Genomic DNA, 27,263 nt, shown 5'->3' on the forward strand with positions numbered 1-27,263 from the left:
ATTTCATTTAATCTTCACAATGCCCTTATACCATTTAGAGTGAGAAGTTAATTATGTATTATTATTATTATCTCCATTTCTACAGATGAGGAAACTGAGGCTCAAAGAGATAAGAGATGGCCCCGGGTTCACATGGCTAGTAAGAGCATGAGGTGGGAACCCAGGGCTTTCTTGATTACAAGACCCAAAGGCAGAAATCACAAAGTTATAGATTATAGGGTTAGAAGCATCCAAAGATCATCTTGTCTTCCTTGTCTTCTTTTCAAGTAGAAGCTTGTCTCTGCTTTGTAGATGAGGTAATGGTATATCCCAAATAGCTTAAGTGACTTGCCCAAGGTTACATAGCCAGTTATGGGCAAAATTTTGTCTTGCGATTTCCTTGTAGCCTCCCAGTAAAGCCCAGTATGGTATACAGGGAACCCACAAATACCCGAGTTGAATTGCAAATATTAAAAACCATTCTAGCATCATGCTTTTTACTTCATTGATAAAAATTGATTGGTAGGTAGAATGCCCAGATTTTCAAAATTTGAATTCTAGTTGCTACACTATTTCCTTTGGGAAAATAACTTACCATGAAGGGATTGCATTGGTCCATTCATTTAATCGGTACTGATAGCGGAAGAAGTGTAAGAGTAAGGAAAAGGAAGAGAGGCAAAAAACATCTCAGTTTCTTTCCACAGGATTTTCCTTTACTAAACCTTCTTCGAAGACCTAGGTCTATGAATAACTTATCTCCCTTTATTATTCATTCAACTCGACTGAAATGTAAACCACTCTACCTCATCTACCTTCTTCACTTCCATTCTTGCTGGTGCAAGGCTGTAGTTTTTATACCAAAGACATTGGGAATGATGCTTGGTTGCGAACCCTTTCCTCCCTATCCCAAAATCCTGATTAAAATAAGAGACCACTGAAAATGGCTAACATGTGCCTTGCTTCTAGAGGGGACAACTAAATACTAGTGCCTGTATCTATGAGTGACAATGATCTTCTTCAAAAGACCCATCATCAAAGTATGGGTAATGAGAAATAAAGAAAATAGCATACTTTTATGACTCTGTCATTTCGGGCTATTCAACTCTAAACTGGAATGCCACAAAAACAACCTCTCTGTAAGCCCAGAGGGGAAAAAAAAAGAAAGTAAGTAAAGGGGAAATTCAGATTAGTCACAAAGAAGTTCCCCGCCTGCCTGCAAGAGCTGTAGCATATAAAACTGAGAGGCTGCCCCTCTAATCACTCATTTTCTTTAACTTCAATTCTGAGACTATCTACTGGCTAGTTTACTTGATCTTTTTTTTTCTTCACCTTGGAAGAGGTCAGCATCCATTGATTCAGGCTTCCTCTTCATCCTTTAATCTTCCATTGGCTGGATTTGGAAGATGGAAAGGGATCAACCACTTCAGGAGAGACCTGGGAACTTGCCAAGGCAGAGGACCATTGTTAATAAGTTACTGTTGGTGTCTTCTGTGATTCAGTGCATAGGATTGTTTGTATGCTTGATCTACATTTTGGGGGCTTCTCAGGTAAGACCTCTTCTTACTTACCTTTTTCTTCTCTTTTATCTTGCAAAGCTCAGCTGACAAAAGGATATCTGAAAACAATCCAGTGGCCAAGGTTGAACATTTTTCTTCCTAAAAATTGAATCTCAGCCTATTTACTTTTTTCTCCTTCCTTCCTTTGGTGGTTGTTATGATAGGGAGTGGTTTTCAGAAGCCATGGAGTGCCTAGAATGTGTCTAGCCTATATATGGGTTTCTTTAGCTTTCTTTGTCCTTGTTTTTTTTTTTTCTGCCATACTTTCAGTTGTAGTGCTATAAAACACTCTGTGTATTTGGGTTTTTACTTTTTTAGTAACATGTCTGATAAGAATATTAACAAGAACAACAAAAACCTTAGAAGGCATACAATCACTGATGTAATTCCCCTCCGCCACAGAAAGTGCAAGGCGTAAATAGAAAAATCAAGAAGGTCCCAATCCAAAATCCTTTTGGTCTGCTACAATTGCATAATTACTAGTGTTTTTGTGTATGTACATATACATATTTATCCTAAAGTTTTTAAACAAATAATCCCAACGAAAGCACACCTTCACCAGCATTAAATAGAAAACCTCAATTGCTATTCTCTACTGCACTTTGCCCAGTATGTGATGCAGAATGAATGGGCAGCAGGTATACATCTTTCTTCTTCTTCTTCTTCTTCTTCTTCTTCTTCTTCTTCTTCTTCTTCTTCTTCTTCTTCTTCTTCTTCTTCTTCTTCTTCTTCTCCTCCTCCTCCTCCTCCTCCTCTCTCCTCCTTCTCTCTCTCTCTTCTCTCTCTTCTTCTTCTTCTTCTTCTTCTTCTTCTTCTTCTCTTCTTCCTCCTCTTCTTTTCTTTTTCCTCCTTTCTTTTCTACTTATTCCTCCTTTTCTTTTCTTCTTCTTCTTCCTTCTCCTCTTCCTCCTTCTTCCTCCTCTTCCTTCCCCTCCTCCTCCTTTTCTTTCTCCTCCTTTTCCTTCTCCTTCTTCTCCTCAAGCTCCTCTTCTTTCCCTTCCTTATTCTCTGATAAAGAACTTATATTATTCCCTCTCTTATGTTTGCTTGCTCTTTCCTAGGGTGCCAGTGTCCTCTCCTCTGTCTCCTAGCTTCCATGGTGCCCCTTTCTCCCTTCCTAGGGAACACCGTTCTTAGAACCAGGGAACTCCTGTGGGCTCAGCCAAGTAAAATATATCAATTCAGATCAACGGCTAATTTTGACTAGCTTCTGCTTTCCCTGGATTACTTTTTGTCTAGATTATTGGGCACTTCCGAGCTTCTTCTTGGCACAAGACCAAAAAATGGAGGCAACTCCATTCCTGAGGTATAACTCAAAGCCAGGCCAACCAAACTGTGACAGAATGAGATGAAGATGGTGGTAGTTGGGGGTACAGCTCCAGAGTATGCCTGGGCTTGCCTCTACCCACAGGAAATGGAGGTACAAGAGCAGTGGGGACTTCGGGGAAAGTGTGGTTTCTTCTGGACCACAAAAAGATGTTTGGGTTCTGCAATTATAGGAGGAGAGCTAGAGGGTCCAGAAGTTTTACATTTCTAGATCTCCTTCCTCCTAGCTACATTTGCATGGATTCATTTAGGTAAACTTGAGAGTAGAGAAGAGTGGGAGAGGGGAAGGGCAGTGAATAGGAAGGAATCTATGGGAGATAGTCATGGCATACACCACCATTCAGCTCTTTTGAGAAGAAAATAAACAGAACAACCAAAAATAGCACATTATTTTCACCATACTCTGTAAGTTGGCAACACTTCATCAAATAACCACAAGGACACATGCTTCCTTACTCTAGTGGGGTTATGTAAGACAGCCAACAGATAGTTGATTCTATGTCTTTCTGTCATGTTACATCGAGGTTATGTCCCAGAGTGGAGGTGGGAAACAGTGGTTGCAGTATGAATGGTGGCCCGAGCAACTGGCTATAACCAAACATATCAATGACCAGGCAGATGCTAAAGTTAGTGAGGGAAAGAATGGTTATTAGGAACAAATTGATCAAGCAATAAACGTTTATTATATTCCTACTATGCATGTGCCAGATACTGTGCTAAATGTTGGGAATATAAAAACAAAAGTGAACAATCCTTGCCTTTAGGGACAATTGGTCCCTAAATTCCTAGGTCCTTATAAGAATAATAATGACAATAGCAATACCTACCTACTCCAAAGGGTTGTTGTGAGAAAAATGTTTTGTAAGCTACACAGTGCCATAGAGATGTGATCTATGATGCAGAAAGGAGAGGGAGTTGGGCCCAGAGAGACAGTCTGCTCCAGGGCCAATCTCGCCCTTTAGGAAGAGAATATCAGCTCTGTGCAGGGCTGTGACCATACTGTGGCATTTGGGGGCATTGCTACTTTGGGGATCCTCCCTGGGTCCTCTAGCTGGAAGACTCCCTTCTCCTACTCATGATTTCTCTGGTTCTATTAGTACAAGCCTTAGACATATAATCTTACCTCTTCAGTAATAGTACGGAATGAATTAACACCTGAACATTATTTCAGGCTGGATTACTAAATAAGATGACAGCCATATGTCCAGGGTGCCATTAAAATTTGTCTAGTCTCATAAACATTGGTGATACATTGAGGTTTTAATTTACGTTGTTCAATGGGGAGGCTGCTTTAGCACTGGAGAATTGTGATTCTAGTTTACTTTTATAGATCACTTTCTGGTTTACAAAGTGCTTTCCATTGTTTGATCTTCATAGCAACCCAGTCAGGTGAGTAGTATTAGAATACAGATGAGGAAACTGAGTCCCAGTGAGGTCAAGTGACTCATTCAGGTTCATACAGCCACTAAGTGTTTAAAGCATCCCTCCTTCCTTCTCTTCCTTTCTTTCCTTCTTTTCCTTCCTTCCTTCCTTTTCATCCTTCCTTTCTTTCTTTCCTCCTTTCCTTCCTTCTTTTCCTTTCTTCCTTCCTTTTCCTCCTTCCTTTCTTTCCTTCCTTCCTTCTTTACTTCCTTCCTAGTTCTTGTAAGGAGTATAGCAGAATATGGCAACTTTGTAAAAAAAAATGCAAAAGGAGTAACTTCAAACGTGAATAATTTCTATGTTAGAATCCCAGCTCTGCCTCTTACTATCTGTGTCCCTAGGCAAGTCACTGCCTATATTATAGACCAAAGACTTTCAGGATAGCAAATTCAGACCATGAGTTAACCTAGTGTGGCACCAGAGGGCACTACTGTTATAAGATTTTCTTAACTTCTTTTAGATGGTATTTTAATACCACTTGCTATATTAAGCTCCATCTCATGGTAACCCTCAATTAGGAAACTACTTTTTGAGATTAAAGTGCTTAGGAAAATCTATTTTTTCAGAATTTAAGGGGAGTGTCAATTAGTGTCCCTTGGGAAATGGTTTATTTCTTTCTATAATTAAGCATGTTGGTGCCAGAAAAAGCTTCTTTCCAGGAATATGGGCAGGACCCAAATAGAGTTGGTTTTCTAGTCCAGGTTCTGAGAGTGCTACCTTCTAACAATTATCTCATTCTCACCTCCATCTCCCTCCACATCCTTTCAGATTCAGGGAGTGCCTGCCTCCCAGTCCATTCTCAGTAGGCTGTGCTGAATAGATAGAGGAGAAAGAGATAGAAGGGAACAAAGAGTCTGATGGAGTGAAGTCCATACCTCTTCTTTACCCTCTGGCTTCAGCTCTCCACATACCTTTTACAGTATCCATTTTGATGGCAATTTAAGATTTATAAAGCACTCTCCTTATAACAGACCTGAGCTATAAGTAGTGTAAGGCTTTTTTTTTTTTTGCAGTTTTACAGATGAGGAAACTGAGGCTGAAGTGATGAAGTGATTTGTCTTAGCTAATAATTGCTGGAGGCATGTTTTGAATCTGCCTCTTTGGGCTGAAGATCCATAGCTCTTTTCTAAGACCCCATACTACTTGTTAATGAGAAAAAATGTTTGGTAAGGGTTGATCTGTCTTGTATACTTAGCAATTCTCTGTGCATAGAGGAGAACTTTTCCTCTGTAAAATTCAGACTACTTTCATCACTTCCATTATAGACATGCTTTACTACTTGGGAAAGAAAAGGAAGGAAGAGAAAGGAGAACTCATTAATGTGAGAATATTGACCTAGAGCAATCTCTTGTGAGTGATGGGGCAGGGGCAGTTAGCTGATGCAGTAGATAGTGCACCAGCCCTGAAGTAAGAAGGACCTGAATTCAAATTCGGCTCAAACACTTACTAGCTGTTAGTAGTCATTTAACCCTTTGCCTCCAAAAGAAGAAAAGGATTGATGGGAGCAAGTGCTAGTTATCCCTGTTTGACCTGTGGAAAAAAAGAGGAGCCCTTGAAATGCTTGGTTTTGAAACTTTGATGAGCATTTATCATGTAATATTTTGTGAAATTCATCTATAAAATGGAGATGGCACTGCTTATGCTACCTGTCTCGTAAGCCTGTTGAGAAGAAAGCTCTTCGTAAACCTTGAAGTAGTATTAGGAGTATTATTAAGTCTCTTAACAGTCTCTGTGCTTCTGTGTTATCTCTCTGTTAGAAGAAAAGCTGTCTGAGATAAGGCAGGGATCACGTCTAATTTATAGTTTGTGTCTTCCCCTAGGGCTTAACATTGTGTTCTGCACATAGGTGACATTAAATGAATGTTTGTTGAAGGAAATGACTTTTCCTCTATAATAAGGGAAAATCATGGCAGTAATAGGAAATAGAATCAAGGCTCTCTGGACTGATTTCAAAGACTATGTTAGTCTAAGATCTGGCTCATGCAAGACCTTAACTAGATGTAATGATAGTCAACGCTTGTTTGTTCCCAAATGCTGAACCTTCCTACAAAACCTCTGAATTCTTGTACGTGCTAAATCAATCTTCCCTCTGGCAAACTATCTTGTAGTTTTTTTTTTTTAAAGTGCTAAACCACATCCCTCACCTTAGGAAGCAGGTCAAAAATCAGCCTTTTCCTCATAGGCTATGACTTCTCTATAAATTGAAGACCCAACAGCTAGCATCATGAAACACTAACATGAAGAAGGGTCTTGAGATCATAGTACACCTTCACTTTATATGGAAAAAGAGGGGCCTGTTCAAATCCTATAGCTAGAGTTTTGTGGGGATTAGAACCCCTGTCTCTGTGTTACCAGGGGTTCTGACTCCAGACTCCCGTGCTGAAATAGCCCTAAGGCTAATAGACTCTTTCCTCTACCTAAGAGTCTGGCCACATGAGAGACAAGAGGAAGAATGAAACAGTCTCTGTGAAGGTGATAAGGGAGGCAGGCTACATGCGTGGTCCTTTGGCTGCATTTGTGACAGGCTACATGTGTTCTTTGGCTGTATTTATTGAGAGCTGGAGACATTAAAACCAGGTGAAGGGATGGAAAGCCTCACTTAACCACATGAAACAGAACTTCCCCAGCCTATTCTTGGCACATTACAGTTAATTCTTAAATGACAAATTGCCAAATTGGACAGAAAATTAAACTATTTATGGAGAAAGCATTAAAAGAAGGCAGAGGGTTAAGTAGCTTCTTTTACAGTATGAGAAATATTCTGAATGTGACTGCCATTTGGGATTTTTGCATCTTTTTTTCACTCTTTTTCTCAAATACAGTTAAATGAGTGGTTTTTTTTTTTTGTGAGGCAATTTGGGTTAAGTGACTTGCCCAGAGTCATGCAGCTGGTAAGTATCAAGTGTCTGAGGCTGGCTTTGAAACTCAGGTCCTCCTGACTCCAAGACCACTGCACTACCTAGCTGCCCTGAGTTATTCATTTTTTTTTTAAAGGCTTTGCTGAGACAGAGCTTGGCTTAAAGGATAAAGAGCTAGCCTTAGGGTCAGGAAGTCTTCCATGCAAGTCTTGTTTCTGACACCTACTGACTGTATCCAACCCTGGGCAAATTGCTTAGCCACTCAGTGCCCCAGGCAGCTCTCTGAGATGAGAAAGTACAGAGCAAGTGTTGCGTTGAGGGAGAGACAAGTCAAGCCCTGCCATCACCTTGACCAACACATCCCATCTAGCTCTGATGGACGCAGCCCAGGAGCCTGAACTCAAGAACCCACTGAACAGACAGTATTCTACGTCCACTGTCATAGCTCCACAAAGGGTTGCCTTGTGGAGATTGCTACCCAGAAACTTCCTCTCTGTGTGCCACAGCCCTCACCTCCTTAGCAGCCACAGCTACGAAAGACCCAGAACAGAAAGTTCCTGCCACCACAATGCCTGGTACTATCAAATTATGGTCAACATCAAAGACTTGATAAGTTTTTTTTATTAATGGATGTGACATTGTAGGCCACTAGGTGGAGCAGTTGAACTTGAGACAAGGACTTGCATTCAAATAGTGCCTCATCCTTACCGTGTGACCCCAGTCAAGGCACTTAATCCTTCAGTCTCAGTTTCTCCATCTGTAAAATGAGGATACTAATAGCTAATACTACTAATTGATAAGTAATACTATTTCCCAAGACCGTTGTGAGGATCAGATAAGATGTTTGTAAAGTTCTTTGTGCTATTGGTAAACCTCAAAGTGGTATTTCAATGCTAGCTAGCTGTTAGAGAAATGCATTACCACCTGCTTTTTGGTAGTAATACCCAAAGGACTTGGGAACTTTCCAACTGCTTTGCAGCTGCAGCCTCCTCTAAGTGTTGTCTCCCCTGTTAGAAAGTGGTCTTCTTGAGAATAGGGATAATCTGGCTTTTGTATTGTATTCCTAGTGGCTTGCCCAAGATAATACAGGGAGCAAATAATCAAGGGCAGGATCTGAACCCAGTTCTTACTGAATTCAAGTCCAACATGCTATGTAGCCAAGATTGGCTCTCTGGGAAGGGTTCCATTCAAAATTCACCAGTGAATGGGTGTCCTTGAGTGCTCTGTGCACAGAAAGCTCTTAATAAATGTTTTGAATTTATCCATTTATTGATAGAGGGAATCCCCTTACTGGGAGTTTCCTGTACCAATGAGCCACAAGTCCAAGCCAAAAAAAAAAAAAGATCTCTGGAGTCAATTTGCATGGAAAGATACTTGTAAACACCTAGATAGATAATCCTTAAATGTAAACCTTTATCTATTTGTGCCAGGCACTGTGCTAAGGCCTTTGTGAATATTATCTTATTTGATTCTCACAATAATTCTGAAAGGTAGGTATTATTATTATCTCCATTTTACAGCTGAGTAAACTGAGGCAGAAGTGAAATGATTTGCCTGGGTTATATAGCTAGTGTCAGAGGCCAGATGTGAACTCAAGTCTTTCTGACTCTAGGACCAATGCTTTTTCAACTGAACCACCTAGCTGCTTGATTGAATAAAAGGTTTTTATATCCTTTATTAGTGTTAGATAAAGGGAGCACAATGCTTCGCTTACCCTTTTAGCCTCCCTGACAATTGGGTAGGGGACAAGTACCATTATAATGTGGATGAGGAAGCCTGGCACGGAGAAACCAATGACTTGCATCAGGATACACCCTCATTGCTGGCTCTGAAGTTGGCTGCTTCCCAGAGAGAGGCGTGGAGTAATGCCTAGATAGTATGCTAGATTTGAAATCAGTAAAGCCTGGGTTCATTTCCTGTCTCTGACTACTTGTTATCTTTATCACTTAATCTCTCCGAGCCTCAATTTCTTCACCTGTAAAATGGGGACAATAATGCCCATAGTATTTGCATTGTTGTTGTTCGTTCTCCCCCCCCCCCAAGATGACCAGTGATATCACAGGTGATGTCTCGACTTGCCTTAAGTGAGGCAGAGTTGCACAGTCATCTGCCTCACTTTCTCTTCCTGAGTCATCCAAGGCCAGTGGTAGTAAACAAGTCAGGAAGACTGGTGATGACCCAGGATGCAGTGGATGATGACCTTGTCATCTTCCATGCCTGACCACGTTCTAAGTGCTCCACCCTGCCTGCTTCAGCCACCCTCATGGAGGTTGGAGCAGATTGTTCTCCTCTGCCTACTGTGCTGGGGAAAGTCTTCACATGCTGGGGGTAGGCATCTATCTAACTCACACACACAGGTTTGAGGCCCGTCCATGCTCTCTGCTGAGACAGTTTTCCTGGGGTGTGGTCAATGCATTTGCTATAGCTTCTTGGGGCCACAGGTGAGAGTACTTGCATTGTAGGGTGATAAAGAGGCTCAAGCAAGACAATGGATGTAAAGAACTTTGCAAACTTTGAAAAGCTATAAAAAGCCAATTTTTAATTATTTAGGAAACTGGACTCCTGTTAATAGTAGTCTTTTGCATTTTTACAATATTTGCTTACTTCTCAAACAATTTCTATGTGCATATGTATTTATTGTCTCCCGAAAGTCTTACTGTGGTTTAAAGCTTTATCAACTATTTTAATAGGAAAAATAAAATATCACTATCAATCTCCACAATTACCTCTGCAAAGACAGACTTATCATTAATCAATCAATAAACAGACTTTTATTAAGCACCTCCTATATGCCAGGCACTATACTAGGTACTGAGGATACAAAGATGAAATAGTCCCTGCCCTCAGGGAGATTACAATCATAGTGCACTGCACTGTGGTTTAGTGAAAGGACACTGGTCTCAGGACTTGAGAATCTGGTTTCAAGCCTTACCTCTGCCACTTACTAGACAGAAGATCTTTACCAAAGTTAACCTCTCTGAGTCTTAGTCTCCTAGTCTGTGAATTGGGGATAATAATCTGTAGCATCAAACTCACAGGGTTTTTGTCAGGATCAAAGAAAATAATGAATGTAAAGTGGATATTAAATCTGAAAGTTCAATGTAAATGTTAGGTATTATTATAACTGAATGAAAGGAGGAGAGAATCTAACAGATTTAAATCAGTTTCACACAAATCTAGATGAAGTGATCAAAGACAGAAGCTTAAACAACATTAATTGACAGTTTCCTTATGCAAAAATCACATGTACAAAGTGGCTTTAAACAGATATATTTTGCAGATTGACATTACTTCAGTCAAAAAATACATAGATGCTTCTGTAACTAAGCAGCTCTGTAGAAAGCTATTTACCTTCTTCGAGGCTTTGATTCTCAATTCAACAAACTTTTATTCATTTGTATGTATAAGTATATATTTTCAAGTATTGAACATTTATTTTCTCTTCCTTATACCTTCCCCTTATACCACTGAAAATAAAGGAAAAGAAAGAAAAAAGAAAATGAGAAATACAAAATCTTTGTATGGTGTGAGTACAGTTAAACATAACAAATTCCTATGTTGGCCACATCCAAAAATGAATTTCAGACTCTTCATATCAGTGCATCATCTCTCTGTCACAAGGGTAATGTTCTTTGTCCTTAGTCCTCTGGAATTATGATTGATTATTTTTCAATGAACATTATCAAATGCTTGCTGTGTGTAGTACACCAGGCTAGACTCTGGTTATATAAAAATGGAATGATATAGACTCTGCCCTCAAGAAGCTTACAGTCTATAGATGGGAGATGTATAAAGACTATTACAAACAATTATAAAATAAAGCTGAAATTTACAAGTTTAAAGGAGAAGTTCAGACAAAATGTTAGATATTTGAAGAGAGATCACTTTTGACTGGGATGTGTGCATGGGAAGAGGTTGATGATGAATCAGGAAAGGCTTCATAATGATATCTGAATTGGTCCTTGAAGGAAAGGAGAGATTTCAATGGGAAGAGATAGGGGGAAGATTATTATAATTACATAATCATATGATTATGGACAGGCATGAGCAAAGACACAGAGACAGGAAAAGGCAGAATGACAAGATATGATGAGGACTCTGTGTTGGCTGGAAAGTAGAGTATTTGAAAGGGATTACTATGACATAAAGGAAATGTAGGTTGAAGTCAGCTTGGGGAGGATTATTAAAAGCAGGATAAGGAATTTATATTTTCTTTGGTGGGCAATGGGAGGCCAGTGAAGATTTTTAGAGGGATTATGCTTTAGGAATCAGTTAACCAACAAGCATTTACTTTGGTAGGCACCAGGGATATAAAGACAAGAGTAAAAGGTTCCCTGCCCTTGAGGAGCTTTTATTCTACTGCAGAGAGAGACAATTTGAAGGATGGATTAAAGAGTGAAGACATCAGAGATACTGAACAGGACCTGTAAGCTAGTAGGAAAGCCTCGGTGATGAGGATAAAAAAGCTAACACTGATATTCTTGACTAGTCACTTTGAACCTTACACCAAAAGTCATTTTGTGGATGGGTCCCCCACTTTTCTTTCATATGCTGATAATTCAAGATCATACGACTATAGATTTAGAGCAAGAAGGTACATTAAGGGTCAACTAGTTCAATCCCCTCATTTTATAGACAAAGACACAGGCCTAGAGAAGTAACATGACCTGCCCTAAGTCACAGAGAGGGGCAGCCAGCAGAGCCCAGAAACCTACATTTTTTGACTCCAAATCCAGTGTTCCTAGACTGTCATTCATTTACGTCCATTCAATAAACATCTATTAAGGGACAACTGTGCACAGAGCACTCTGCTCCGTGTTGGTAGAGATATAAACTCTTGGTGCAATTTCCTGATTCTCGTGTAATGTATAATCTAGGAAGGAGATAAGATAAAACACTGGTAACTTGGATGCATCATATCCTACAGGATGTCCTAAAAGTCTTTGTGCAGTTTTAAGTTTTAATAGCTTAAACTTCACTAAGACTTTTGGGACCTCCTATATAATTGCCAAATATTCTATGCTTAGAGCAAAGTGCTTTGGCGGGGGAAAATCACTACTGGTGGGAAGGTAAGAGAAGGATTTGTAGAGGATGGTCTCAAAGGATGGAGAGGGATTCAATGGGCAAAGAAGAAGAGGGAAGGACATTTCAGGTGGAGGGAACAAATAGCATGAGAAGAGGTAAGAAAGCAGGAAAAGGCAGAGGCCTGTTCAATGGGCAAAGAACAGTACTTTTGGGGATAAAATGTAAAGAGCATGGAGTAGAAGAATATGGGAGAAGGATCACAGATTTAGAGCCTGAAGGGAACTTAGAGGTCAAGAAGTCCAATCTCTTCATTTTACAGATGGAAACTGAGGACCACAGTGGTTAAATGATTTGCCAAGGGGCACAAGGTTAATAAGTGTCTGAAGCAGGAATCAAAACCAGATCTTTTTGACCACAGGTCTAGCACTCTATTCATTTAACCATGGGAAAGAAGGAAGGAAAGAAGGAAACAAACATTTATTAAGTACCAACTGTGTGCCAGGTACCATTCTAAGAGCTTTACAAAAATTATCTCATGCAATCTTCACAACAGCTCCAGGAGTGAGGAGTGGGACAGTTAAGTGACTTGTCCAGGGTCACACATCTCATCAGTGTCTGAGGTCAGATTTGAATTCATGTCTTTCTGACCCCAAGCCCAGCACTCTATGCGCTATGGTGCCCAGCAGCTGCCTCAGGGTGATACCAGTACTAGACAAGGGAGGATGAAATTTGATTCAAAGGCGATAGGGAGTCACTGAAGATTATTGAGCAGATGAAATGACATGGTCAGATATATGCATTATTCCTCTCCACACACTTCACTCATGAATGACACTGTCTCTAAGCTCTTTGCCTTAGTCATGATTAATTGGCCTCAGAGGACCTGGCGAGGTGATCCATTGGTTTTTCACTTGAGCATCTAAGCAATGTCTACCCATTAAATCTGACAACATGGGCTGATATAAATGAGATTGAGAAAGGAGGACTTTGATGGTTCTGTGGGACAGGATAAAGGGGACACTTTCTGGGCATTTGGACATATTTCTGAGAATTTGGAGGAATTGTGCAAAATTCTAATTCAGCATATTAGTTAATAAGATAATTGATAGTTCAGCAGTAGATGATGAATCTTGGGCCCCTGGGGAAGAGTGTCCCTTTCACCCTACTCTTGCCTTCATTCAGTGGTGAAGGTTTGTGGGGAGGAAGAGAACCTCAGTTGTAGCATAAGATATGGTTTTCACAGATCAGTGCTTTGTTTCTCATACTATCACTAAGGCAACAGGGGAGAGTGTAGCAATTGTCTTTTGTAATTTAAAACTCAAAGGTTAAGAATATACCTCAAAATTCCTTTCCTAAACCTTAGAAACACTTTATAAATTTGCCATCCATGATTACATCTACATATTTCTTTAAACTTTTCAAATCCAGTCCAGACCATCCTTCAGTAGGTAAATCTGTTGCCATGTGAAGAGTTGTGTTGCCATAACCGTGCTTTTGAGCTTTCAAATAGTACTTCATTCAAGGCTCAAGAGGTATGTTCTAGTTGCTGTGTCCTCCGTAGAATGTCAGCCCTTTGAGGGCAGCGGCAGTTTTCCTTTTTTTTTTTGCTCATAACCCTAGCACCTTGAACAATACCTTGCATATGACAGGCACTTAATAAATACTTATCACGTTGAATTATATGCTGAGATTTGAGAGAGGAAGCTTGTGTTTTTCTTATCCATATCATTTTCAGTTATGTTAATGTTATTTTCATTCCCTCTGAGTTTTTGTTTTTCCCAATCTGAAGACTCCTCGCTATTTTAGTCTCTCAATACCTAGAAGGCCACATATCCATTTACTTCTTTTAGTTGGTTGCTTTGGACCTCTTCCAGTTACCATAAATGTTGTTGAGATTGCAGTGGCCAGAATTGAGTAGAGATGGGTATCCATGGAACAGATACTCTATGGCTGTTGACTGATTAAAATGAAAGTTTTTATTTACAAATATGTTGTATCCTCCCAATATCCTAACTGAATACATTTAGCATTTTGTTCACCACAGCAATATATATTGGATCAATATATATTGTACCTATTTATATTGTACGCACGCACACACACACACACACACACACACACGCACGCACGCACATTGGACCTATACATTGGATCTATTTCTTAGAATCAGAAAATTCTGGAGCTAGGAGGTTCATGGAATAGTCAGCAATGGTCATTTTCTAGATTTAATTTCTTCATTCATCCAAAAACCACTTGTTGAACACTTACTACCTGGGTGACTTGGTGCAAAACACAGTACAGAGTGAGAGAGATATAAGAAACATTTCCTGCCCTCAGGGTAAGAGTTAAGAAGATGCACACATAACATATAGAGAATAGTACACAATAAATTCCACATATGAGGCACAAAGTGCTATGAGAGTTAATAGGAGGGGGAGATCATTTTTAGCTATGGAGATCAGGGAAAGCTTCATGGAAGAAATAACATTTCCCTTAGACTTTGAAGGAGAGGTAGGATTTCTATAGGTAGAGATGGAGGAGAAGGGATTTTAGGCAGAAGTATGTGCTAAGGCTTGGCAGCAAGGAAGGTTAGGATGTTTTTAGAGAATGGATTCCAGCTTGATGTCAAGCTTTTTAAAAGCTAAGAAAGGGCGGGGACTTTTTTTTTTTTGTCTAGGACCTAACATAGTGTAGTGCACACAGCTGGCACAAAATGTTGGATAAATGCACTTAGGGCTGTAATGAGAGATAAGACTGGACACTCATTATCTATCAAAATGTGACACGGCAGCTCAAAAAGCTAAAGCTATTCTGGGTTCCCATGATTGTGGTTATTTCTAGGCTGAGAGAATGTTCAGTTCTATCTGACTCTTTGTGACCCCCTTTGGGATTTTCTTGGCAAAGACACTGGAACGGTTTGCCACTTCCTCCTCCAACTCATTTTATAGATAAGGCAACTGAGGCAAACAGGGTTAAGTGACTTGCCCAGAGTCACACAGCTAGTAAAGTATATGAGGCCAGATTTGGACTCAGGAAGATGAGTCTTCCTGACATCTACTATTCCACCTAGCTGCCCCTAGCGTACTGACTCTAATTCTGAGCTGCACATTTTACGAAGGATATAGACCGTATAAAGCATCATCAATAAATGGTAAGAAGCATGACTTAAAAAATTGCAGAACACTGCATATATAAATCAATGGGAAGAAGTGGAGATGTTTCGTTTGGATAAGGAAGACAATAGGAATGACTGGATGAATGGATAGAAAAGCACTTATTAAGTGCCCTGTTGGCTAATTACTATGCTAAGTACATGGGACATAAGTACAAAAGCAATGACAATCCCTGCCCCGGGGAGCTTACTGTGTTATAGGGGGTGACCACATATGTGAGGGAGCGGTAACCAGAAGGGACACTTTGGTTTGCAAAGTTTACTGGTGGGTGAGTGGAGTCAAAAGGGAACAAATTGACACACCTTTCCCCAGAGAAGTGACGGCTGATCTGATTAGGGTTCTAGAACCGGAATTTGGCGGAGAGAGGAGCTAGGTGTGTGCCAATGTGGCAGCATGGCAGCTGTTGATAAGATGGGAAGGGCTTGAAATGAAGCATGACTGGGGCCTGGCCTCGATGTAGTGGCTTCTATCAATCAGGACAGTGGGGACATAGTGGGCAGGGGAAGAGGTATTCCAGGGATGAAAGGGTTGTCTTCTACATTATGGTTTCTACTCAGGGTGGCGTGATTGCTGAAGAGAAGACGCCTGGGGAATAAAGACAGCTAATGAGGAGATAAGCAAAGAATGAAAACTCTTCAAGTGCTCAAGGCTCTGTCATGTAGAAGGACTAGATTTGTTTTGATAGGTCTTGAAGGAAAGAACAAAGTAGTTGGTAGAAGTTACAGAATAGTCTATTTTAACTCCATAACAGGAATAACAATCTAATAACTAGAACCCTAATAATCTACAACAATCTAATAATTAGAACCCTGAATGAGCAGAGTTTTGAGGTGCCACAGTGGATGGTGAGTAGCGTGATACAAACTATTGTGGTCTGCATCACTTGCTATGTGATGTCCTAGATGTGAGTACTCTGCAACAGAGCAGAATTCAATCCATTCACCCTCTCATCCTTTTCAGCTCTTACCCTTGTCCTAACATGAATCCACTACAGGGGGTCCACCCAATGTGTTGGGGGCCTTCCTAGATTTCACAACATTGCATGGATTCCAATGGGGATTTTGAGCCCTCCATTGGATTATTCCTTCAGCTGCCTCCATGGCTGACCTTTGCAGTCACATATGAAGACTGAGAAAAGGTTGTTTGATCAGATATTATGTTACGTCTCTGGTGATGTTACAAAGCAATTTCACAAGAGTGGAGAAACTAGGTTACAAGTGGTTAATAAGTGGAGGTAGAGAGTGGAAGCACCTGCATGGAGATGATTGGCAGTAAAAGGGACGAGAAGGGGTAGCAGAGTGGAAGAAATGTGTATTTTTTTAATTTGATTTTTATATTTAAGATAGAGTTGGTTATTTTCCAATATAAAGGGTGCCCCCAAAATCTTAAGCTAAAGCTTAAAATTGCATCTTTATCCTATGCTTGTGCGTATTCAAACTTACCTGTTGATTTTGTACCTATACATTCACATAGCCCTGGGAGCGCTTGAAACATTTTTATTTTCACCAGCCTGTTATTTTGTTTCCTGGAAATGGTTAGCACCACTGGAAAAAGTAGAGGTTGACCATATCACTTTATCTTGGAATCATTTATAAAAATGTTAGATTCCACGGGGAAGTATCAACTTTTCTCCATCCTAGGGAATCCCTATTTATTTTTAACATTGTTTATTATCTTTTAACCAGTTCACATTCCATGAAAAAAAATTCCCTAAAAACCTTAGTAACTAAGTCAAATACATATATACCGCATATTTATATAATATACATACAAACATATTGTATATGTAGAATCACACAAATATATGTATACATACCTATATATGTATGCGATTCTATTTATATACCTGTGTATATGTATAGACATATGTGTATGATTCTTTATACATATATGTACACATATCTAGGTATAGAATGCATGCCCATAATACATATATTATATAAACACACATGTACACACGATATGGTAAATGCGCACACATGCACGTATGCATACACACACGTACACGTGCCCATACATGTACACATATACACATATACAAACTTACACATGCACACATACACATACATGTATTATGTGTGTCCATGTGTATGTGTGTGTATGTTTCTAAATAAATCTTGGCTCCTGTTAGTTTAAGAAGCTTCCCCTACTGCAGGTAGGCATCTTCTCTGCAGCTCTGGCCCCTGAGAATTGCCTGGGGGCCCTGAGAAGTTAAGGGATTTGCCCAAGGGCACAAAGCCTTTGTGTGTCACAGGTTGGGGTCACAAAGAGTCCAACATGACTCAACAACAACAACAACGGGACTTAGTGTGATCAACCAATTCACCCCAAATCACACAGTTTGTAATTCTGTTTGTAATTATGTTTGCAGCATGAAATGATTTGGGGGAAAGCGGTTTTTCTCATTTTTCAGAAATGATCAGGAGCCATGAATATACTGATGAATACTGAATCTTAAAGCGAGAAAACATATCAGAAATTGAGACCCCCTCCATGAGGAAACTAAGGCATAGATCTCCTGAGGTCATAAAACTAGTCTGTGACTCAGCTGGGTTAATAGCCCAGATCCAAGTCTTCCACTGTACTATTTACAGCCAAGTAGCTGACATCTTACATGGGGCAGGATATTCATGAAGGGCAATAGAATCTTCACCTTTATGGAGCTGACCTATGCTTAGGGAATAGGCTGAATGTGAACAACTTTCTTCCCACTTACCTGCTACACACACACACACACACACACACACACACACACACACACACACACACACACACACACAGAATATCAGAATCTCAGACTTGAAAATGACTTCAGAAACTATTCAGTTTAATTCATAGACAAGCAAGAACTGTTTGTATCTTCTCAGCGAGTCGTACTTTAGCCTTTGATTGATGGACTCATTTGAAAGAAAAGTTCCTGCCTTCCAAGGCATTCCATTCCATTGACTCAGACATTGAATCCAAATATCCACATCTTTTATGAATTACTCCTAGTTCTGCCTCCCGTGGTCAAGCAGAGTAGGTGAATTCCCCTTTAATGTCATTATCCCACACACACTGGAGAGTAACTATACTGCCAATCAATCAATCGATCGATCAACATTTAGTTAGTACCTATTATGTGCCAGGAATTGTGCTAAGTGCTGGGGATTCAAAAAGAGTCAAAAGATAGCCCTTGCCCTCAGTGGGGGACACAACCTGCAAACAAATACATACAAAGCACACTATGTACAGAATAAGAAGGAGATAATTAAAAGAGAGAAGGCACTGGAATTAAGAAGGGTTGGAGAATGTGGGATTTTCGTTGGGAATTAAAGGAAATCACGGAGGTCGGTAGGCAGAGTGGATGAGGGGGACCATTCCAGGCATGTCTTGTTTGCGGAGGCCAACATCACTGGATCAAAGAGTACATATCAGGGTGTAAAGTGTAAGAATACTGTAAAGGTAGGAGGGGACTGGGTTATGAAGGGCTTTGAATGGAGGTAATAGGAAGCCACTTGTGTCCCACCTTCATAGTTCCTCCAAGATCCTTCAACACTCGACTTCTGGATGCTGTCCAGATTATCCACATCCTTCCTAACTGTGGTGCCCAGAATGAGCACCATTCTAGGTACGGTCTGACCAGGGTGGGGGGCAGTAAGGCTATTCTGAACACTCATTTTGAGCACTATCCTTCTCAGTGAGATCTAAGATCACATTAGCTACTTTGGTTCCATATCACAGTGTTCAATCATTTAGCTTGAAGTACATTAAAATCCCCAGATCTTTTTTTTTTTCATGAAGACTCCTGTCTAGTCATACCTCCCCTTATATCTTATACTTCTGAACTTAATTTCTTTTTTTTATCCAAAGAGCAAAAGTCACCATTCATCCCTGTTGAATTTAATTTTAGCTCTAGTCCAATGCTCCATAGTCTGTTAAGATCTTGGGGATCTTAACCTTGTCATTCAATGTATTAGCTTCTGATCCCAACTTTATGTCATCTCATGCTTGAACACAAATGATTGAAAAAAATGGCAAACAGCACAGGCCACTCCTAGAGGCATAGGCCTCTCATTCAAATTAAAAATCTACCTTACTACCGTCTATGCCGAGTCTCTCCTTTTCCAACAAAAAACATCGTGAGAAATTTTGCCAAATGCTTTGCCTGAATCTAGCTAGATGATTGTCTTTAGCATTATTCTGAGAGACAGTCTAGTAACTTCATAAAAAATAAAAAAAGAAAATGAGATTGGCCCTGGGTGGCCTGTTCTTGATGAAGTCATACTCACTATGTATGCTTCCTTCTCTAGCTGTTTGTAAAATGTCCCTTTAATTATAAATTTGAGGATGTTGCCAGTGAACAAAATTTAAGCTCGTGTCCCTTTAGTATGCAAGTGACAATCTCTTCCCTTTTCTAAAGATCCAGACATTTGTCTTTCTGAAACTCATTTTTTTAAAAGCTTGGAAAGATGAGAAAAACTTCCTAATTTGCTTTATTTTGAAGTCGGAAATACTGGGTCCATTTTTCCAGGTGAGGAAGGAAGACAAACTAGGGGAGATGGTTATAGTTCTATCCACATTAAGTAGTATTTCCATGTGCCCAGGGCTAGGCAGTGTGGCCTATGATAGGGGTCTTGAGGTTAACTCCTAGGAAAGGATTAGAATTAGTCACTATATTTCTGTCCTGTTTTGATTGGAGCTCGATGGAGCCTGTGTTCCCACTTTATAAAGGAGTGAGAGATTTCTCTTTGGGTATTCCCTTGCTGAAATCTCATGTTGCAGAAGCCTTCAGTTACTGTGGGGTGGAGGCAGGGACTTAGCTTCCTGGAGCTCACTCTCTAGGTTATGAAAACAAATCTCTCTCCCCATGCCAAAATCAACCATATGAAAGGGCTTGGCAGAAATGACAAGCTCCATTGCTAGCTCAGCACTCTCCTACTGTCTTGGCCTCCTTCCCTTCCCTCCTCCCATTTCCTTCTAATGGTTGAGTACTTTCTCAGTTGCCAAGGACTAAGTTTTTGTCAGGTAGCAAATAAAAGAAAGGCTAACGTGCTAGGAGTGTCTGAATAGCACATACAAATTGTGTGATTCATACAATCACGGTGTGGAGGAGCTCAAAGAGACTGTAAGGGTTGTATAATCTAATCTCCTATTGGACACCAAAATCTCTACAATGAAACACTGATGGATCAGTGATTTCATCAATGTAGTTACTCCCTTCCCCAAAACAGATTGTGACACCTCTGTCACGTTCTCATCCTGTGCAATTTTAATGCACATGTTCCTGTAAGTCTTAATAGATTTCATTCATATCATTCATTGTGATACAGGGAGAGAGACTGGACCTGTGATTTCATTGGCATAAGGATGAGGTCTTTTCCCAACAACAATTTGCCCATTTAGGTAAATGATATAAGTAGACTGGTCCATAGCCATATGGCTAGTAAGTGACAGAGCTGACACTAGAACCCAGGTCTTTTATCTCTATGTTCAGGGCTCTTTTCATCACATTACCTGAACAAATGGTCATCTGGCCTCCTCTTAAACATTTCTAGTGATTTGGACCTAGCTACCCTTCAAGTCAGTCCATACTATTGTCGACTAGCTTTAGGCATCATAATTCTTTTTGATGTGAAGCTGAAATATAATAAACCTCATCTCTCCTCCTCCCCCCATCACTTCTACTCATTGGTCTTCTGCTCTCTGGGGATATACATAATAAGTCCAATCTCACTTTTACATGACAAACTTTTAAATATTTGTACTATGTACTAGGCTAAAAAGTCCCAAATTCCTTCAACTTTTCCTAATAATAATAACTTTTATTGAGCACTTTAAATTTTGCAGAACTCTGCACCTATTGTCTTACTTGTGCATTGCAGGCATTATAGGTATTTTTAACCCTATCTTGCAGATGAGGAAGCTGAGGCTTTGAGAGATTAAATTATTTTTTCCCCCTTGGTCACACAATTATTCAGTTTTAGCATCTGGTACCTGGAAGTCCAGCACCCAAGCCACTGTGGTATTTTACTTCTCAATAGGATCAAAATTATCCTATACCTTTGGGCTCAGGTTACTATTAGCCCAATGATCTCAGCTATTTTGAGAGTCTTGAGGTATTACATGGAGGAAGTCAAGGCCATCTTCCCTGATATCACATCACAGTTCACTGAGGGCTTTCTCTGAACTAAATAGTAAGAGTTTATTATAATATATTTTAAGAGGTTGACATGACTTCCTAACATCCTCTAGTTTGTCAATGGTCAGCAGTCACATAGTTGCCCTTTCTGGTCCCTAAAAGACCATATTCCCCACTCATATATAATGGTAAATATTCATAGGTTGCAAACTGGAACTTTAATACTGTTGCTTAAGGATCCTTGTACCATCTGGAAGTCAAGAGTAGCCACTGATATCATGATGACCTGGCAGCAGCCTATGAGTTCTTAAGGCCTGATAGATTTATTTTTAAAAATAGGAATGATTTTTAAAAAATCCAAATAGAGGAATACTTGGGAATATGTGCTTTTGGCAGTAGTGGTAGTGGGAGTGGTAGGAGAGAGAAGGAACTCTCTCCTCCAATCTGTGATGATAGTAGATACATCCTAATACACTGTCTGAGTCACATAGAGGTTAAATGGCTTACTCAGGATCACAGTTAGCAATCCTTGGGTCTTCTAGAATGGAATACAAGCCCTCTATTTACTATACCACCATGCCTCTTTCTTTCTGTCACATTGTGATAACTACCAGAGGGAAAGGGGCATGCCAAAAGACAATGACACAGTGATTGGTGGAACTGATAATAAAAATTTGGGAGCCTTATGAGGAAAAACAGAATAGCCTTACCTCCTAATAAATATAGTAAGAAGGATATAAGGCACAACTGGGGAGCCAGAAATGGACTGGTCTAAAGCTGGACTCTATAGGCTGTTGTGGAAAATGGCCTGGATTTGGAGTCAGAGAATGTGGACTTGAGTTCTGGTTCTGTTACTACCTGTGTGACCTTGGGCAAGTCTTCGTAAAATGAGAGTTTTGGATGAGATAATCGCTAAGGTCCTTCTCATCTCTGAGTCCTCAAGAGATATAGTAGAGGATTAGATTTGAAGTTAGGAAGATGTTGCTTAAAATGCTACCTCTGATACCACTTACTCTGTGCATGATCCTGGACAAGGCACTAAATCTCTTTGAGCCTCAGTTTCTTCTTCTGTAAAATAAGGATAGTAAAAACTGCAGTACATGCTTCCCAGGGTCTTTGTGATGGTCAGTTTACAAAATCTAAGTAAAGTGTTTCGCAAACTTCAAAGAGCTATACAAATGTCACTAGTTACGATGAAGGATACCCATCCAATAAACCTGGGCTCCAAGGGACCAGGGTTGACATAAGTCTTGTTTTGAACTGGATGTCTCAAATTCAATCTCAAATCAGGAATCTCAAATTCAATATTTCTAAGACAGCTTATCTTTCCTCCCAAGCTTTCTATATTCACTGTGACTATTGAGGCTACTGACATCCTACTAATGACCCAGGCTTGCATCCTGGGTCATCCTGGACTCCTCAGTCATATTCATCCCACATAACTAATTCATTGTAAAACCTCCTCCTTTTTTTTTTTTTTGCCATCACCATCATGGTATCCCTGTTGTAGAGAGCCAACCCAATCCCATCCTCTCCTCTCACATATCCATAGTTTTAGTTCAGGCTTTTATAATCTCTCATCTGGACTGTTGCAATAACCTACTAGCTGGTCACCCTGCTTCAATTTTCTCCTCCCACTAATCCATTCTCCACTTGGAGGCCAAAGTGATTTTGATAAAGGGTAGGTCTTAACCATGTCATTCTTGCCTCTCTCTCGTGCTCAGTGTGCTTCTGGGAGTGAATATAAAGTCTTCTGTGGGGCATTTAAACCTTGGACTTAAATGAGTGAACAACATTAACAACAAATACATAGAATGATATTTACATATTGCTGCCTCCATTAAAATGTAAGCTTCTTGAAGAGGGGAATATTTTCTATTGTCTTTGTATTGCCAGAATTTAGCATGGTGCCTTGCTCAAAGAAAGTACTTAATAAATGCTCATTTACTGATTGACAGACCACTCTGTCTTGTTCTTTTTCATGATATCTCTTTAGACTTCCTGTTGCCATATAAATTCTTTGAAGATAAAGACTGTTTTTATTTCATCTTTGTCATCCCAATATCTAGCACAGTCCCTGACCAATAGATGTTTTTTGATTGATTATTTGATTGATTTTCCACCTCTTTATCAAAATGTGACTTGTGGATTTTATTGGCATTTGTTTTTTCTAAAAATGTCCCTTTCTTTTAGCCTCCAAAGTCAAAGAATGACAGCGTCAAAGTACATCTTATGGGTAAGTATTGCCCAAGATTAAAGAATCCCAAAGTTATAAATGGAATATGGATTTTCAATTTTTTTTATTTCTTAATTTCTTCCAACATAGAAGTTAGAGCACAGTGAAAAGGATGATCATGGCTACCGTTTACTTCTTTCATTTCAGATAGTGGGAGCAAATTTATATAGTAACTGGAACAGGGTGTTCAGTTTGGGGTGTGCCTCAGATACCAGGTGTGGCAGAAATTTAGCTGTTGGGATGGTGGAATTCCAATATAATGAGTCCCAGAGGCACTCTCTGCCCTGTTATTTGCCCTGTACAGCTCTTCTGGCCCTGCAAGGAAGGAGAAAGAGCTAATTTTGTCCAGAGAGGTAGGGCAGACACTGCCTCCCCCACACACCTCTGCCCCAACTTGTCTTGGCCCCTGACCCTAGACTCGGCTCAGAACATGGCCAGAATTACTGAGCTGGTGCCAACACCTCCTCCACTCCTTTGCCAGCCACTCAGGATAGTGTTTGGGTCTTCCGTGGCCTCTATAGTTTGCAGGACTGTAGCACCAGGTGGAAAGCTGCTTACTCTCAGTGCTCTGCATTATGTAGTCAGTGGAGGCTTTCTCAGATGGGTCAGGACTTGTGATTTCAATGGTGTGAATGACTTTAATGTGGAAACCATTCCCACAGATGCAGTTTGGTACTGTTTAAGGACAAGAGTTCTTACCCCTTTTAGTGTCTTGGACGCTTTGGGCAGTCTGATGAAGCCTATGGACCCCTTCTCAGAATAATGTTTTTCAATGTGTAAAATAGAATACATAAGATTAGAAAACAATTCCATTAAAATTCATTTATCAAAGTGTTAAAAAGTTCACAGATCCCAGGTTAAGAATCTGGGCTGCCTAGGATACTGAGAGATCAAATGATTTGCTAATAGATATGTGGCCTTTATGTGTTAAGAGGTAGGGCTTAGGGAGATCCAGGTGTTCTTAATTTCAAGGCCGATCCTTTGTGCTTCCTTTATCACATTGCCTTTGAATATATTGTGAGTTCATTTAAAAACATATATGTATATATGGGCAGCTAGGTGATACAATGGATAGAGGGCTGGTCCTGGAATCAGCAAAACTCATCTTCATAAATTCAAACCTGACCTCAGACATTTACTAGTTGCGTGACCCTGAGTAAGTCACTTAACTCTATTCACCTCAGTTTCTTATCTGTAAAATGAGCTGGAGAAGGAAATGACAAAGTACTCCAGTATCTTTGCCAAGAAAACTCCAAATGGGGTCATGGAGAGTTGGGTGAAACAACTAAACAATAATAACAACATGCCTACATATATGTGTGCACATTTATTTTTAAATAGAAAAATAATAAAAAATTCTTTTCCACGTAAGTTTAAAATAACACTAGAATATTATATATGTATACATATGCATTTGTGTGTATACATACACACGCGTATATGCATCACATTTGTATTGATATACTTATCTGCAAAACTAGTATAGTAAGCAATAACAATGCACACATATTTCTATATTTCTATATGTATATAAGACTAAAGTCTCATTGTGGCATGGTGTGCAGGTCACTGTGGTTCCTTCAAGTCTATATCAGAGGAGACAGAATGGGGAGCCTTCCCTAGGTGGAAGAGTTTTGAGCACATGCATGGTGATGAATTCTATATCTATTATTGGAAGACTAGTCCAATTATGTTTGAGGAGGCTAAAGACCAGAGGATCGGCTTACCCAGGGAATTATTGTTTGGTTGTAGTGACCCAAATAATATTTTCTAAAGAATTCAAAGATTTGTGATGTTTTGGTAGAAGGCATGCTCTTTTTATTAAGTTAAATTAAGTCTTCTTATTAAAGAATTCATAGTTCTTTTTATTAAAATACTGATGCTCAACTGCGTATATGTGCATAGATACCCATACATACACATGCATGCGTACAAGTAGATGTATTCATCCCCCTGGGTCTTACCTTAGGAGCACACAAAAGAAAAGAAAATTGGCATTTCTTCCCTCCAAATCCAAAATGGAATTTGGCTTGCTAAATTCAAACTTGTCCTGATCAATATGGTTGCCATCTCTTCATGGCAATATAAACATCAGCCTGCAGTAGATCAATTTCCTAAAAAAAAGATCTCAACAACAAACAAACAAACAAAAAGAAGCTAGTCTGGAAAGAGTCCATGGAAGCCATTGCCTTCTTTCCATTTTGGGCACTCAGGCCGAGGCTAATTTTTGTAGCTGGCATCATTATTCTCAAGACACAGGAGACAATATTCCCACATCAAACAGCAGTGTTTAGTACTTAGAGTGATGGACTTGGATTCAGGACAGACTTGGGTTCAAATCATAACTCAGATACCTTTCAGGTGTGATCCCAACTTGGCTATTTCCTGATTTTGTGACCTCGGGCAAGTCATTTCTAACTTCTCTGGGCTTCAGTTTCCTCATTTGTAGAATGAGAAGTTTGAGTTAGGTGACCTCTAAGGTTTTATCCAGCTTTAAATCCAGATTCTATGATTTATAATGAGAAGCAGATAATACTCTAAAGTGAGCAGGATTTTTTTGTTTTTATAACCTTGAACATCCTCTTGCCTTCATTCTTCCCAGATTATGATGAAAAGAATGGTTTTACCTTACAATCTTCTGGTGAATTTGGATCCATCAAAGTGCAAAACAACTCCCTCAAGATCAGATGCGATGGTTTTTACCTGTTAAGGCTGAAGGGCTACTTCTCCCGAACTCCCAACATTGACTTTCATTATCGGAATAATCAACGTTTTTACTTATTCTCAAACTTTTCCTCCTACCAATATATCAACTCTGTTGCTGTGGTCTACCTAAGATTTGAAGACTTGATCTATCAGAGAGTGGTATCCCAAAAAGTGTCCTCAACAGACTTAGCGTTCAGTCAAGGTGAAATAAGCCTCATTCAACTGACTAATGATAACTTCTGTGGCAAATGAAGAATTGAGGTGAAGTGACCCAAGTCTACCATCACCACCAAAAACCAACTGGGATTGGGCAGAAAAACTGTTTCTACCATGGATCTGGAGGAGCCATAGCTCCAACCAAGCACACATCTTGGGCCATGACTGGATGCTCAAGTTTTTCTCAGGGATATAGTAGAAATTTACTTGAAGTACTAATTATCCCTATGGACTATTCAGAAGCCAAAGCTACCATTTCTGGGCAATTTGGTGGCATTCTGTGTGCCATTTAAATGGTGGGAGGATTGGTGGTTTGGCTTAAATGGGAAAAAATAAATTGTGGGAAACCATCAGGGTTTGATAAGGATGGTCATATAAGGAACACTATTTTTCCGTTGGCTCCTTGTCCCCCTCCTTTTTTCTACACACATCCTCATCATTTATTTTCCTTCATAGTTTGTGTGTGGATAGAGACCTGTCCCAGAAATATGGCTCTTGCTGTGATGCTGTGAAACACATTCATAGTACTGCAAAGGAAGCAATAGAAAGAGAGTTTTCTGAAGTGGATAAACTTGTAAAAACTGTCTGTTCAGGGTGGGGTGGGGTGGGATGGGGTGAAGTGGGTGGTGGTAGTGGTTCAAGATG

The 27,263-nt window shown here is 39.9% G+C and overlaps 1 protein-coding gene across 1 annotated transcript; it reads left to right on the forward strand.

The window, feature by feature from the left end:
• The first annotated feature begins 1,298 nt into the window (after positions 1 to 1,298).
• Positions 1,299 to 27,204, forward strand: TNFSF4 (TNF superfamily member 4). The gene is made up of 3 exons (XM_020970501.2): positions 1,299 to 1,526; positions 23,654 to 23,696; positions 26,299 to 27,204. The coding sequence occupies exons 1-3, from the start codon at positions 1,383 to 1,385 to the stop codon at positions 26,652 to 26,654; spliced, it is 543 nt and encodes a 180-aa protein (XP_020826160.1). The 5' UTR covers positions 1,299 to 1,382; the 3' UTR covers positions 26,655 to 27,204.
• The last annotated feature ends 59 nt before the right edge of the window (positions 27,205 to 27,263 follow it).

The sequence above is a fragment of the Phascolarctos cinereus genome, unplaced genomic scaffold (assembly GCF_003287225.1).
Source record: "Phascolarctos cinereus isolate Bilbo 61053 unplaced genomic scaffold, phaCin_HiC Scaffold_5;HRSCAF=322, whole genome shotgun sequence".
Classification (NCBI taxonomy): Eukaryota; Metazoa; Chordata; class Mammalia; order Diprotodontia; family Phascolarctidae; genus Phascolarctos; species Phascolarctos cinereus.